Below are 15,037 nucleotides of genomic sequence, written 5' to 3' on the forward strand. Positions count from 1 at the left end.
GGTTCAAAGGCTTTGTTTACCCCGTGACCTCCCACTAAGTGAGAGACCGAACCAGAGTCCCTCCTCTGTGCCCTGATGTCATATGTTGGGAGATGATTCAGAAGAATGGCCAGGAGAAAACAGGGGTTGTGAATGGCTTCTTACGCCATTCAGTCATCTTCCGCGCTAAATCAAACTTTATTGATGTTTCTGGTATACCCTTCTGCTTGCAACCGGGACAAACACCTGTTACAGGTTGCTGTAATTCATATACAGGTTGTCCCTTAGCAGCCGCAAGTCTCCCAACAGGAGTTTAATTATCTTAAACAAACAAACTCGGAGAAAATGAACACAAAGAAAAAGCACCACAGTCTCAGCCTAACAGGTGCCCAGGTTAAAATGCCACTCAAACTGCGCGAACAGGTGGCAGTTTGCTGCTCGGTGACAGGGAATCAGACCTGGGGAGAGTCGAGACACTATCTTCAGTCCTGTCATCCCCCCTCTCTCTGAGATTACCTTGGTGGTTTTAAAAGCATCGGTAATGGCTTTCTATGGATCGAAAATATGAATCAATATTTTCAGAAATGCTTGCCTTCTTCCCAAGTATAAACAGCATGTCCGCTCTGCCTCTGCCATCGCCTTGTCTTTTCTTTTGCATAAAGATCATATGAATCTCCGCGGGAGAACATGTTAATCTGAGGGTGTTTCCCGTGTGGAGACTCGCAGTGCGCGAAACATTTGGGGTAGGTTTAAAAACTTCGACTCGCAATTCAAAGGTTGCGAGGAGTATATTTGCTCCGTCAGTGACGATTATTTAACAAGCTCGCTTTAAATAGTTTTTCAGCTTCACCAATGGCCCACGACCGGATGCGGAGAAGCCTTTGGGACGGCAAATGGCCTATTCAGTTTCACGTGGATGACGCCATTTAGCCATTAGCTATAACCGGACAAATCACTGCATACTGAAGAGAGTGTGGAGTCGGGACGGTGCTGTTTGTTTGGGGGAAAAAAATCATCGTCTGTTGGTATGAAGTGCATCTGAGTCACTCGCAGAGCTGCTGCGGATTCGGGAGGGGTATGCTTCGCCGATAGACTCTGACAGCCCAGGACACAGCGCCCTTCACTCTAGGAGCTTGTCATTGATCGGATACTCGCTGCACTTGAAGCACAGCAGACAAGGTTACTGCCACAGTTCACCCGGCAGCATCGCAAAGGAACAACCGACATCTTTGGCGAGGTGAGGGACCTGCACGCCGGTTTACAATACAACATGGCTTGCGTATGTGTGTATATTCGTTATTTATTCTATTTTGTCGTGTCTGTACACTTAATGCGCCAGACTTGAGCTGGTTTTCTGCACAAGGTTTAACACTAATTTCAAACAAATGCCAAGATCTTTCCGGCCATTGATCACTTATCTGTTAACACAGGGGACTGACTGCATTAAACTCGACCCGGCCGCAGCATACTGTTACTGGTGTGAAGGGAGGGGGAGGAGATGATATTTAATATCGATCAAAATCTAAGAGCAGCCTTATTTTACTGTAACTACTTGAGAAACGGATCCAGCCCTATCCGTTAAAGACCGAAAGGCAGTCTGTAAAGTTCACTGCCTCTGGTTATCGAACACAGACCGGGGCAGTCTTCACATGAATTTTATGGTAAATGCGTAACCTCTTAACTGGGGGGGGGCATTGTTTTTCTTAAACAGATTTATTGGACAACTACTTTTATGCATTTGTTTGCATTTCAGTGTCTGCGACTTCATTTGGATTTTTAATTCCCACCGACGAACCTCTAACCGGGGAGTGCCCTGAACATTAAGTGTGCCCGGAGTTAGGTGGGATGGGGTGGGACCCGGAGGGTTGATTTATGTGGAAGGCTAGCGGAGAACTCGCTCTGCTACAAGTGGTCCGAGTGCCGAAGAGAATGGGTGGTTCTGCATGTGTTTACAGCGGAGCCTGGTCAGTGCGTAGCGCTGTCTAATAGCCCCGTCCAGTATTTGACTTTTCCCGTGTAGTATCTATTTCATGCCAACTTGCTGTATCGGATTCGACACATCCGGAAATGCAAACACCCTGCCATTCAATAGCAATTGGAAGAGTATGGAGCTCCGCTGGGTCCCGCTCTGCGCTCTTCATCTCCGCTTCAGTATCGTCCCGACTGTCCATGCAGCCAGCTTTCTCCTGCGTGTAGCACAGTGAATATGGTTAGACATTTCAGCACTTTGACTACAGCCGAGAGTGGGGACTATTTCTAGGGAGTGGGTAAACTCAGTTACGCTGGGAGAAGAATGTAGAATTGAATCTTGTTTTGTAATCCGGACTGCTACACAGTGTCACGATTTTGAATTTGCAACAGATGGTTTGCATTCAGCTGTGCGTTGTCGGGCTATAGCACGTGTAAAATACCATTAGCTTTTGACGCGGCGTATTTCTAAGCTATCTCTGAGTAAATGGGGACGGGTAGGTAGGTGTGAAGACGGGATGTGCGAGGTGTCACTCGGCCGATGGACAGCAACGTTTCTTTGGCATTTAGCAGTAACTGAAAGGGAAAAGTGGATTGGAGCAGGGAAGTAAAGATGAATCCATTTTCGGAGAGTCTGCGTGTATGAACAGAGAGCCGGAGTTCAGTGTGCTTTTTATTGGTCCTGCTGAATGTGTAAATGAAACCGGGTGCTGCTTTAGGATGAACGGAGGTAGTCCTAGACCTGGAAAGAGATGTTTTACCAATCCGACTGTTTCACACGACACTGCAAATTTCTTATGCTGAAAATGGATATGAAATCCAGACACTGTGTATGATACCGGTCATGTCTTGCACGAGATTGAATCGCCTATTTGTTTTAAATATTTTCTCCCTTCTTCCAACCTTAAGGACTCGAAGGCTGGATGTTGACCCTCTGCCGGGCGCGATATTTGGATCAGGTGGTGGAGGCTAGGTTGGGAGGGGTAATGTGGTTTTCTGGATGGGTATGGTAGGAAAGGAGGGCCCCCAGACGCCAGGACATGAGGGCGGAGGGCGGGTCCGCTGCAGTGTGTGAGTGCTCTCTTCCTGACATTTCTCTCCGTCCTGTCTTCGCCACAGGTCTGACCGATGTGCAGCCAGCCCACAGGCCTGCACCGGTCGCAGTCCGATGGAAGCCCCAGCGCACGTGGAGTCCCCCCTCTCTCTCCAGCTCGCTCACGACAGGGGACGACTGCGGATTGATCCTGACCCGGGAGAGATGCAGGCTCCGGTGCTCTCCATCGATCAGATCCGGGCCATCCGAGCCAACAACGACTACGTGGAAAGGCCCATGGTCCTCAGTGCGAAGGTCGCGACCAGCAGCCCGTCCAGCACGGCGCAGAAGTGGGAACGGACAACGGAGCTGAGCCTGGGCGTGGAACCACGCTCCTCGACTCAGCTCCATCAGCAGGTGCAGCAACACTTGAGCAGATCTACCAGTACTGTCAGTTCAGCGTCCCGCAGCAGCACCACCTCCGAACAGAGACTGCTGGTTAGCGTGAGCTCATCCCCTTCTGCCCAAGGAATTGTCAGGGCACAGCCCAAGGCTGACCTCAAACCCGACTTTAACAAGACTCTGGGCGGCGAGGATTGGAGTCAACACTCACTGCGGTGCGAGGAATGCGGGAAGTGCAAGTGCGGCTCCTGTACAGCCCCGAGGACTCTGCCTTCGTGCTGGCTCTGTGACCAGAGGTGCCTTTGCTCATTCCAGAGCGCCCTAGATTACGGCACGTGTGTATGTTGTGTCAAGGGCCTCTTCTACCATTGTTCCAACGACGACGAGGACAACTGTGCGGACAATCCGTGCTCCTGCAGCCAAGGCCACTGCTGCGCTCGTTGGACCGCCATCAGCCTCATCTCCATCTTCTTGCCCTGCTTATGGTGCTATTTGCCGGCTAAAGGATGCCTCCGGGTCTGCCAGGGATGTTATGACGGCGTCAAGAGGCCGGGCTGCAGGTGCAAGAACTCCAATACCGTGTGCAGGAAGGTTTCGAAGGCACCTTGTCCTAAAACCTTTGAGAAACCCTTATGACCAAGACACCCCTTCTACCGTGAACAATGTTAACCCTGTGGATGTTCAGAAAGCACACCTCCAAAGCTTTCTTCACTCACCGTAGAGATTTCCAAGAGAGATTGAATTACTTCTGGCGCCGAGACTACCCCACCACGTGTGTGCGCGCAAGAAGGGAGAAGAGAGTGGAGAGAAGGCTCTCAGCGAGATGTTTGTACAGAGCATCTTCCTGAAAATCTAATGGTTCTATGATTATCTTGGAGTTTGAGCGATTATAATCTACCCAGGGAATCGGGACCATCTATCTTCCATGTTAAGCACCTTCTTGTGGGTTCTCCCTGTGTTTGTGGCAGGTCAGACCGTTCCTCTTGTGGCTGAATGGCTGGAAAAACCCGGCGTCAAGTTTCAGTACACCAACCGAAAGAAATTAAATGTTCCTTCTCCGTCGCCCACCTACCCTGTCCCCAACCCTCGCTCTGAAGGGTGCCCACCAATATTTGATGGGTTTCCATCCCGGAGGTCCTAAGACTTGGAGGTGGGCAGAAGTTGTTTCCTCTTTCTCACTTCCACTGTGGAGACCTCGGAACTGAGCCCATTTGCTGGTGGATCTGTCTTTGGTAAACCACTCAGTTTATGGGAAAACCATGCAACTCGTCTTCCGTCAGCGCATTAAATATTTATTGCTTGGCTAGAAATGCGATATAGTCCATTGATAATATATTCTCCCTCTCCTCAATCACAGATACAATTATTTATGTATTTTGCTGTCAGTTACTCACGCAGATCGGTTACGGGAGGGACAAAGTTTGAAACCGTTTTGATTCTTTGTCGATTCATATGTATTCGAAGGGTGATGGTTGGGCCGTGATTCTTTGTGTTTGCTAACTATAGTGGGCTGCTATTCATATTCAGTGGATTTGTGCTTTTTAAAGGAAACACATTGTTACGCAGGGGCTAAATATGGATTGCAACATGTTGGAAGTTTGACATTGTGTGTGCAATGGGTGGGTTGAGAGTTGGGCTGGGACACTTGTGGCGAAGAAGTAGGATTTATCAGTGTTACGGCAAACTTTTTTTACTTTGAAGTATACCGTTACATAATGCGTGTAATTCTTCTGTAGCTCCCGAAATAGGGCTCCCTTACTGGGAAGGAACGCGTGCTGAAATGGTCTGGGTCCTTTTAGGATGGTAAAGTGCGGCTTAAACGACATTTGGCACTAAAGTTATTGCGCCACATGTTGACAAATACCTGTTGGCAAATGTCATTTCCGCTGTACAAAATGGCTTCGTTTCGGGGTGGCGACGTGAGCCCCTGGGGACTTCAGTTCAGCCGTGTTCAGCGGCGGACTGTTAAGCAACATCCCACCCTGGAATAAGATATCTCGTTAAAACACGCCAGCCTACTGTCTGTAATTATGCTGACAAGTGTATAAATTATTCCATGTAGATATGAACCTATTATTATCTGGTTCTGTCTTTTAATGCGATCCCCCTCCTAAGGTTCCACCAAACACTACACTTCATCCCATCTTTCACGAAATTTTAGTTACACTAGTTATGTTATTAATTAATTAGTGGTAAGACTATCTGCTTCATCACCCCCCAAAGGGGCTAAAATTAATCACTTAAAACAGCCATTGCAGAGTTACAGCATCGGTTTAACATTATCCTCGTAGAATTCCAGTCAGTGTGACTCTTAAATTGCAACATTGTTATAGGAAACTAGAGATTGTAAATGTTTCTTCTGTATTTTTTTTCCATATCAAGATAAATCGAATTTGACTCTTGGCCAGTAATTCTGCATTTCAGAAGGGCATCGTCCCCACTTTTAGGCTTATATTCTTTCTAGTCTATTTGTCTGACCGATAATTTACAATTAGTAAGTTTACTACGTTTTTTCCCTAAATTGCCAAGTCTGAAAGATAAGGAATAGAACGGTCAACTCCGTCGCATGGTGGCCTTGCATGGGGCTCTATCCAAGTCCAATAAGATTTCATTACGTGAAGTAAAACTCGGGGTTTCCTTTGTAATATAATATTACCATACTCGAAATACAGCCTGTCTTCTCAAAGGAAGGCGCAAACCTTATGGACTAGGGTTGCTTGTCAACCGGAATGGTTTTCTTTAGGACTTTAAACGTTCCAGGAGAGTGGAATCGATCGAAAGGTAAGAGAGCCGAGGTTGTACAACCTTCGCTGACCTTTCTTTCATTAACCCTGGCGGGGCGTGAGTTGGAGGCTGGGGGAATCTCTTGGTTAAAGAGGGCAGCCATGATTATCCAGGATCCTCCTGGCTGCCAAGGCACCGGCAATCGAAAAAACAAATGTAGAAAGGGAAGCCTCGTCATAGTAGTTGCGGAGAAGCATTGGGACTTCCAGTACAACGAGGATATCGTTTTAGGGATTATACTTGAATGGCCTGTGACTATTTCCAATTAGTTATTATAGAGCGGCTACTAAATAATTCAAACCCCAAATCCTTTCGGCTATCCCAAGGGATGGTCTGCCCTTTTAGATTGACGTCTGCGGTAAGAACAGTAAAAGTATATATAAGAATTGCAACCCTCTCGCCCTGTAGTATCTCTGATCAAAACGGTTTCTTAAATTATGTATTTGTATCTTAAGCATGTAAGTTGTTGGGTCATCGACATTTGTGCAAATTGAAACTGTAATGATGGTTACATTTATAATGCAAACTGACCCATATTGAGCATAGTGGCCAGGGAATGATTTATTACATAATGGACGGTAGGTCATGGTTTTCCTGGAAGCTACTTTCCTTTTTCCAAAAATACTTCCCTACTTCCCCCCCCCCCCAAACTTTGCAAATTTGCAACACGGGACATTCATTCACTGTAACTAGCACATAATTGAATTTTCTTACAAGATTTGCATTATGTCAACATGGTTTTCCTAGAAGCTGTTTGGCAATCTGAAAAAAAAATCAGGAGACAAACTGGTGTTTTTGTAAAAGTCGGTGTGTGTTTAACAATTATGCAGCGGAGCGGGCTCAGCCCGCTACCCAACAATCATTACCTGAGAGGACTGTAATCAGTTTGAATAAGCCATACTGAACCTGTTGGGATCCGGAAGAGAACAACTTTATTTTGGACTATGATGCAGTGACACTTTATTGCCTGGATGTCTGGAGCACGTGTCGGATCACAGTTCAGCGTACAATCTGGACCTTGATGAAATCAGAAGAAACACGGGCACGTTTCGAAGAGATCTAACCAGACGTCACGTTCACGAGCATTTTCTTGCTTTCTTTGGGTTGTGAACACGGCAAGAGCCTGCTCTTTGTTATAGTTACTTTCATATATTTTTCTATATACAATATTATTAATACTGTGAATGGTGCCATATGAAGGAAGAACTCCAGTTATTGGTACATTGTACATTCAGGTGAATGTCCGACTCCGTCTCCCGCTAACATCAGGCTCTATTACCCTATATACAAAATCCAGTTATTGCAATGCTTAGGTACAATTGGCTTCCTGTATATCAATCAAAAGTTACGGATTCTTTTATGTTTTACCATTATGTTGATTAGTCTGAATATTTATTTGAAGTTTTATTTTATAAGATATTTATTTAAACACAACACCCTTTAGAAAAAAATTACTGTACGGAACTTGCTGCAAAAATGTAAGGGTGGCACTACAGAGCTGAATAAAGGTATAAAATAGAAATATATTAATTTTCAAATTAAGGTGTTTTGTTTGTTTTATTCTGCTGCTGCTGCAATAAAACTAGTCTTTCTTTGCTATTCGTGGTCCAAAGCACCCGGACTGTATCTTCCCATTTTGGGATATTAAAATTCAGAATCCCAGAGATTTCTTCATTGGGGAAGTACAAATGGCTTTTTTTTTCATGCATTTTACATATTTTCTTGTGTGTGGAGAAGTCTGCTGAAACAATAGCTTTGGCTGATCAAAATGTTAAGTAGGCCAAGAAGGCTAAGTAACGAACTGACTTGTGTTATGCATCCTTAATTGTGCAAAGTTGTGGTGGTCTTCATTCTGAATCACAGCAATGCCAAAACTATTGTTATTTTTCTTTAGATGAAGATTTTTGTCCCAATCATGATAAAGAAATAACACATTCAAAGAATGAATGATTTATGTATACACTGATATCCTAATGACTTTGCTGATTTTACCCCTCTCAATGGAAGATGCTGGAGGTGGTATTGAAATAAACATGTTGAGTTATACATTACATCCTGTAAATAATATAACAGCCTCTGGGTGCCACTGGTGGAGGTCAATTATGGAGTCCAATATCAAGGTCACTGACCATTGGGAATAGAAACTAGCAATATCTGTAATTAAACACCTATTTCAGAAAATGATTTTTGGCCCAGCTCAAGAGGGTGTGTGTGTGTGTGTGTGTGTGTGTGTGTGTGTGTGTGTGTGTCTTTCTTTTCCTGGTGACAAAATCATATAGACTTTTACATATAGATTTTAGAAGCACTTAATAGTGGATTTATGCTGTTGATTACTCAATCAAAATTGAAAACACACTAATATGAAAATAACAGTGACGCTTCCTTTTCATGCTCTAACATGTGTCCAAGCTCATTCACTGAGCACAAGTCTTTTTTATCACATCACATGATCAATTCTGACAGTTCAATTTGTGCCCTGTGGATTTGAGACTTAAAGATGCTCAGAACTCCTCTAGTTTTGTTTTTCAAGAATTATGCCAGATGGGACATTGTCCTTTGTTACTAGGTATGCTTTTAGCATTCTTCCACAATGAACAGACCTTTAATTAGCCAGTATTTAATTTAATTTAAGAAAATGCATCACTTACCCACACTGTTGTGACTAAAATCTTACGACACTATACCCCTCTGCTTAACTGAATTATTTGCAGCATGAAAAACAGTATACCGATTAGAAAGAAGAAATGTTTCTTTATCCCAGGAAATCCTTATTTGAATAATGTTCACCAAATTTGTCTGTCAATCACCAGCTGTGCAAATTTTGGATCTAGGATATACGTACTTTGAAGCAATATTTTCATCAAGCTGTTTGTAGAGGCTTTGACTCTTCATTCATCACCACAGCTATAGACAATAATCTGTTTAATCACAACCTCCTCCCTATGGTAGATGCTCTAGTACTCAATAGAACTGCTTCTTATACTCCGGTTGGTTTCACTCAGATATACCTAATGTTTCTGTTTTCTTAGCTCTAATTGACACATACATGAATAGATGTGGCAGGTAAACTGTTTTAAAATTTGCTACCTGCCTCAATTGCCTAGGGAGCCAACAGACCCCAGCAGATAGGTCAAAACTGCTCAGTGTAACAACAACATCCTAAAATGTAAAGACAGCCCTTGGCTTTCTTTTACCCTACAGCAAGCTACCTTCAAAATCCTTCTCTGTCATTTATATTTACCAAGCTTGCCTCCAATGAGAAGTTCTCATCGATTCCCTTAGTGCTAAGAATAGATCATCCAAATGCATACTGGTGTAAAGCTTCTTTAAGAGACTTGCCTTCCATTACCCTTGTTTTAGCTTCATTCTTACTTTCCATATTCCTCCAGTTTCCACTCTTTCCTCCCATGCCATCGCTGAGCTCATCATGTCCATTCAAATAACACACTGCTGCTTAAACCTAATCCTACTAAACCATCAGGTGTCTCCTCCTCTTCTTGGCTCTTCTGTCAGCTAATGTTAATGGTTCTCTTTCTCTGGGTACTGTCCTCCCCAAACATTTCACTCCCTGAAAGAGACTTTACCTCCCAATCACTTTGCAAGCTGTTGCTCTACTTCGGAGATCTCTTCCCTCTTCAGTTCCTTAATATAATGCCACACCCATCTTTCCCTCCTAATATCCTATACATTATGGAACTGAGTGTCATCAGAATCATGAATGATCTTCTTCAGGACCAAGCAATGGTAAGATACCTTCTGACCCTATCGTACATGGGTAACAATGCCATTCTTTTCCCATGATTCTGACCATTGACCAAATAGGTGAGATTTCATGCATCTGCTTCGATTCCCTGCATTCATACTCAGTTCGACATAACTTTCTGCCACTGCATCACGACCACTGAGTCCCAAACAAATCTACCCTTGGCCTTCTATCTCATATGCATATACCGCTCTTTCATTGTATCATCCAAATGCACGGACAGTTTCCACATATACCCTGACAATTCGAGTTTATTTTCATGTGCACAAGTACAGATATGTACTGGTGCAATGAAAAACTTGTAAGACTCAGTTGCAATGTATCAGAATCAAAATCAGAGTCAGGTTTATTATCACCAGCCCAGGTTCTGTAACTTCTCAATCAGGATTGTGAGAATGATGGCATTAAATGCTGAGCTATTGTCGATGAACAGCATCCTGACATAGGTGTTTGTGTTGTCCAAGGCCATGTGAAGAGCCATTCCCACTCTTGACTCACTGTCATTGATTTGTTATAATTCAATATCTATTACTAAATGCAAGAAAAGTTCCACTAAATAAAAGTTAGAAAGACTAAAACTATTTGGTTTTCACCATTAACTCTTAACCATTTATATCTCTGCTGGATGACTGAGGGTGAACCAGATTGGTGTAATGTTTGAAATCTAGCTGAGCTTGTAAATCATACACTCACACCATCAGTAAGAATATTTATTTCATCTCTGTAGAATTATTTGTTTGCATTAACTGACAAGTGTTAAAACTTATATTTATGCCTTTGCTGCCTGTGAACTTCATAATTAAACTTCAGTCCTGGCCAATCTTCCTTGTTCTCCTTCCTGTAAAAATAAGGCTGCACAAATATATATCCTAACCCTCACTAATGCTCCAGCTGTTGAAGCATCATCCCTCTTCTCACTCGCCCTGCTTTTGCTCCCAGCTATGCAATTGCTGAATTTTAAAATTTGCAGTCTTCTCCAACTCTCCAAGATACATGCACCTTTAGTCCATCAGCTGATCATCATCAGGTTTAAGTTTTATGTGATGAGAAGTTATGCCTACGTTTACAAACTATGACTTCCTTCCTAAAACTTTCCACCTTCCTACTTTCTTCCTTTAAGATTCTCTTTTAAAGTTACGTCTTTAACCCCTGATGCCAATGTTATGTTTGTTGACATTCCTGAAAGATTTATTCAGAGATTCTAATTTTGCATGACCAAAACATGTTTTTATTATTATTTCAGATTAATACATAATTACATAATTATGTATTACATAATAATTAGGCATTGAAATGCTACATTCAGTATTCAGGAAATTCGTTAGTTTAATGCAACCAAACAGTTAAAATGTTGTTAGCACATGAACTGTATAATGAACTTATGGAAAAATGTCTTTGTGTGCCGGATACTTGCCTACTGTGCCAGAGATGTAATTCAGCACTAGAGCTCAATTACAGTTCTCTTGTCAAATTGTAACAATAACTGCAAGGCATCAGATATGAATTTGGATTTGGCTCAGCCAAGCACTCAGACAGTTGGCAAGGCAAAAGATGGACTACAGCAACGTAAGCTTATCTCTGAATGGCCTGGACAAACAACCGGTGCCAGAAATTGAGGACAGAGTTTACAATCTTGCATTTTTATTTCCTTTTTTCTACAACAATATGTGGAGTCTATATTATTGAATATGAAGATGAGACCTTGTACCTAGACAGCCATTAGGCACTAAGCTGTTAGGCAAGGGAAGTGAATTTTTGAGAAATTATGTTGTATTATAGCAGGTGAGTTTAAAAAGCAAGGGAGAAAAGAGAAATTCATTCAAATTTCTACTGTTAGAGTAAAGAGGCAGCCTGCTGCTGACAGCTGCTCACTTCTCAGAGGAAGATGATGAGGGATCTGATCCTATTTTAAGCAAAGGATGCTTTAAATTTTAATTTCCATACAATGTTTCTCCTCCCTACATAATCTTCATTATTTTTCTGACAGCAATGATCCAAAGTGTAGCAAGGTTCTATAGATGTGCAAAGTGCACAGTAACTCAGCCAAATGTCCCTTTTCATGGGTTAAACTGGAGAACACGTATTGCAAGTTTTTTGCTTGTGTGGTTATTCATGTCCTGTCCTCATCTAAATCCTCTGCATATGTACATTCTGGTAATGAATATGTTACTAGAATGTACACATAAAGACGTCAATGGTTACAGGAAGAAGGCAGGAGAATGGGATTGAGAGGGATAATAAATCAGCCATGATAGAACGGCAGAGCAGACTTGAAGGGCCAAGTGGCCTAATTCTGCTCCTATGTCTCTGCCAGATGAGCTACATCTTTTTTACATTCAATTCAATGTTGCCAATACTGAGCTCCTGAGGAGACCTGCAGATGATGCGACCTGCAGCTTGGTCATCTCTGAGGCCGAAGTACGCAGGTGTTTCCAATGAGTCGACAGTCATGAGGCCGCAGGACCGGACGTCATCCAGAGTGTATGCTCAGGATGTGTGTGGCATTATCGGAAGGTGTATTTATAGACATTTTTAATCTCTCCGTCTCCCAGTATAGAGTGCTCTCCTGCTTCAAAACGTCCACCATTGTCCCTGTACCTAAAAAGACCAATGTAACATCCCCTCAATAATAAGCAAATGATTTGATAGGCTGGTCAACGACTACATCCACAGCATGCCCACCCAAACTGGACCTTCTACTATTCGCCTACCGACACAACTGATCGACAGATGATGCAACAGCCACAGCTCTACCCACTGTCCCTACACACCTGGAGAAGGGGGATGCTTACGTGAGAATGCTGTTCTTCCTCTACAGTTCAGCATTCAACACCATAATTCCCTCCAGGCTCGACAACAAGCTCAGGGACCTCGGCTTTCACCCTGCCTTGTGTAGCTGGATTCTGGACTTCCTGTCAGATCTTCGACAGGTGGTAAGAGTGGGCTCCCTCACCTCTGCCCCTCTGACCCTCAACACAGGTGCCCCTCAGGGTAGAGTACTAAGCCCCCTCCTATACTCTCTATATACCCATGACTGTGTCGCCACCTACAGCTACAATCTGCTAATTAAATTTGCTGACGACACTACACTGACTGGGCTAATCTCAAATAATAATGAGGCAGACTACAGAGAAGAATTCATCACCCTGACACAGTGGTGTCAAGAAAACAACCTCTCCCTCAATGTCACAAAAACAAAGGAGCTGTTTGTGGACTACAGAAGGATTGGAGACAGGCTAACACCTATAGACATCAATGGATCTGGGGTTGAGAGGATGAACAGCTTTATGTTCGGCATAAACATCACCGAGGATATCACATGGTCTGTACATATCGGCTATGCAGTGAAAAAGACAAAACAGTGCCTTTTTCATCTCAGAGGGTTGAAGAGGTTTGGTATGGGCCCCCAAATTTTAAGAACTTTCTATAGGGGCACAACTGAGAGCATCCTGACTGGATGCATCATTGCCTGGTATGGGAACTGTACTTCCCTCAATCGCAGGACTCTGCAGAAAGAGGTGCAGACAGCCAGCGCATGTGTAGATGTGAACTTCTCACTATTCAGGGCATTTACAAAGACAGGTGTGTAAAGGGCCTGAAGGATCATTAGAGACCCGAGTCACCTCAACCACAAACTGTTCCAGCTACTACCAACCGGGAAATGGTACCACAGCATAAAAGCCAGGACCAACAGGCTCCGGGACAGCTTCTTCCACCAGGCCATCGGACTGCTTAATTCATGCTGACAGAACTGTATTTCTATGTTATATTGACTATCCTGTTGTACGTAATATTTATTATAAATTACTATAACTGCATATTGCACATTTAGACAGAGACATCATGTAAAGATTTTTACTCCTCACGTATATGAAGGATGTAAGTAATAAAGTCAATTCAATTCAATTCAATGCTGGCCTTATGGTTATCAAATATGAATGGAATCTGCTTTTTGGAGTACTTGTCCTATCGCATCCCTGGCTGCAACCAACTAACTTGTGTAGGTGGTGATCAAACCCTATAGTTTCTTATTGTTGATTGCCATAATACACAACATATTTGTTTGCTGTAATCCAAATTTCCCACAGAAATTTTTAAATCATGATCTGAGCTTTTAATTATAATTTTACCATCTAGCATATACCTCTGGACTGTCCTCCAAAAACTATTCACCTGTGTTTTCCCTTTAAACCAAACCATCCATCTGAACCTGTCATCAGTTATGTCCTTAATTTCTTTAAGTTTTACCCTTTCTTTTGAAGCACCCTTATATGTTCCTTACATTAGGAAGGCTGTGAATCACTATACAAGTCAAACCAAGGGAACAGGACCTACTGCTTTTCTATTGTGGCGTACCTATTCTTATTCTATTATAATCCAAATGAAATCTTTGATTAAATTTCAGTCAGAAACTCATTTATTGTTATTTGTCATTCTGAAAGCTATCTGTCTCCTGTGCTGTTGCTCACATGAAATGGATGGCATAAATTTTTTGTTTCGTGTTAACTTCAACACATCAGGATCAGGATTCTAACAGCAGTTGTGGACTTAAAATCTAATTTTCTGTCAGTATTTAATAGAAACTTTAAATTATTGGTGAAGGTAACTTTTAATTAGGAAATTAGCTTGCTTTCTTTTTAACTGGCACTGGCCCAATGGGCTGAATGGCCTCCTTCTGTGGAATAACTTGTTAATGAGATCCTGAGATGCTGCTCCTCGATGTTTTATTTCCTCGCCCCGGCAGCACTCTCTCCTCATCTTCCAACCCCAAAGCTCAACAAATGCTTGAGTAAACATAGCACATTTCTAAATTTGACTCTCTTGTAGCATGAGTGCTGAGTGTTTCTTTCACCAATTTCAGATCATTACCACTACTTCCATTTTAATTTTGGAGCACAATTGCCATTGACCTGCTGTTGCCACTTATGCCTTCCTTGGAACCAGCTTTTTTTTTTGTTTTGGGCCCAAGTACCACCCTTTTGAGCCTTGAGTTTGGGGTCCTGTCATTGAATAGTCCAGGGGTCGATGCCAAAGATCGAAGGTTGATTTGAAGTCCAGAAGTTGAAGCCTGATGGTTGACGCTTGAAGACTGGAAATTGGAGGCTCAG

The 15,037-nt window shown here is 42.9% G+C and overlaps 1 protein-coding gene across 6 annotated transcripts in view; it reads left to right on the plus strand.

Moving 5' to 3' along the window:
* Nucleotides 1–934: 934 nt before the first annotated feature.
* The window catches only part of LOC134352978 (protein sprouty homolog 2-like), a 157,159-nt gene continuing 143,056 nt past the window's right edge, over nt 935–15,037 (plus strand). The window contains exons 1-2 of one of the 6 annotated variants that reach the window (XM_063060690.1): nt 935–1,262; nt 3,067–8,063. In XM_063060690.1, coding sequence (XP_062916760.1) covers nt 1,261–1,262; nt 3,067–4,018 — 954 coding nt within the window. In that variant the 5' untranslated portion in view covers nt 935–1,260 and the 3' untranslated portion in view covers nt 4,019–8,063. Of the gene's footprint in view, nt 1,263–1,547; nt 1,641–1,784; nt 2,189–3,066; nt 8,064–15,037 lie in introns of those variants that run through there. The other 5 variants (XM_063060692.1, XM_063060691.1, XM_063060694.1 and 2 more) reach the window with 5 other exon arrangements.

Source organism: Mobula hypostoma, chromosome 10 (assembly GCF_963921235.1).
Source record: "Mobula hypostoma chromosome 10, sMobHyp1.1, whole genome shotgun sequence".
Lineage (NCBI taxonomy): Eukaryota > Metazoa > Chordata > Chondrichthyes > Myliobatiformes > Myliobatidae > Mobula > Mobula hypostoma.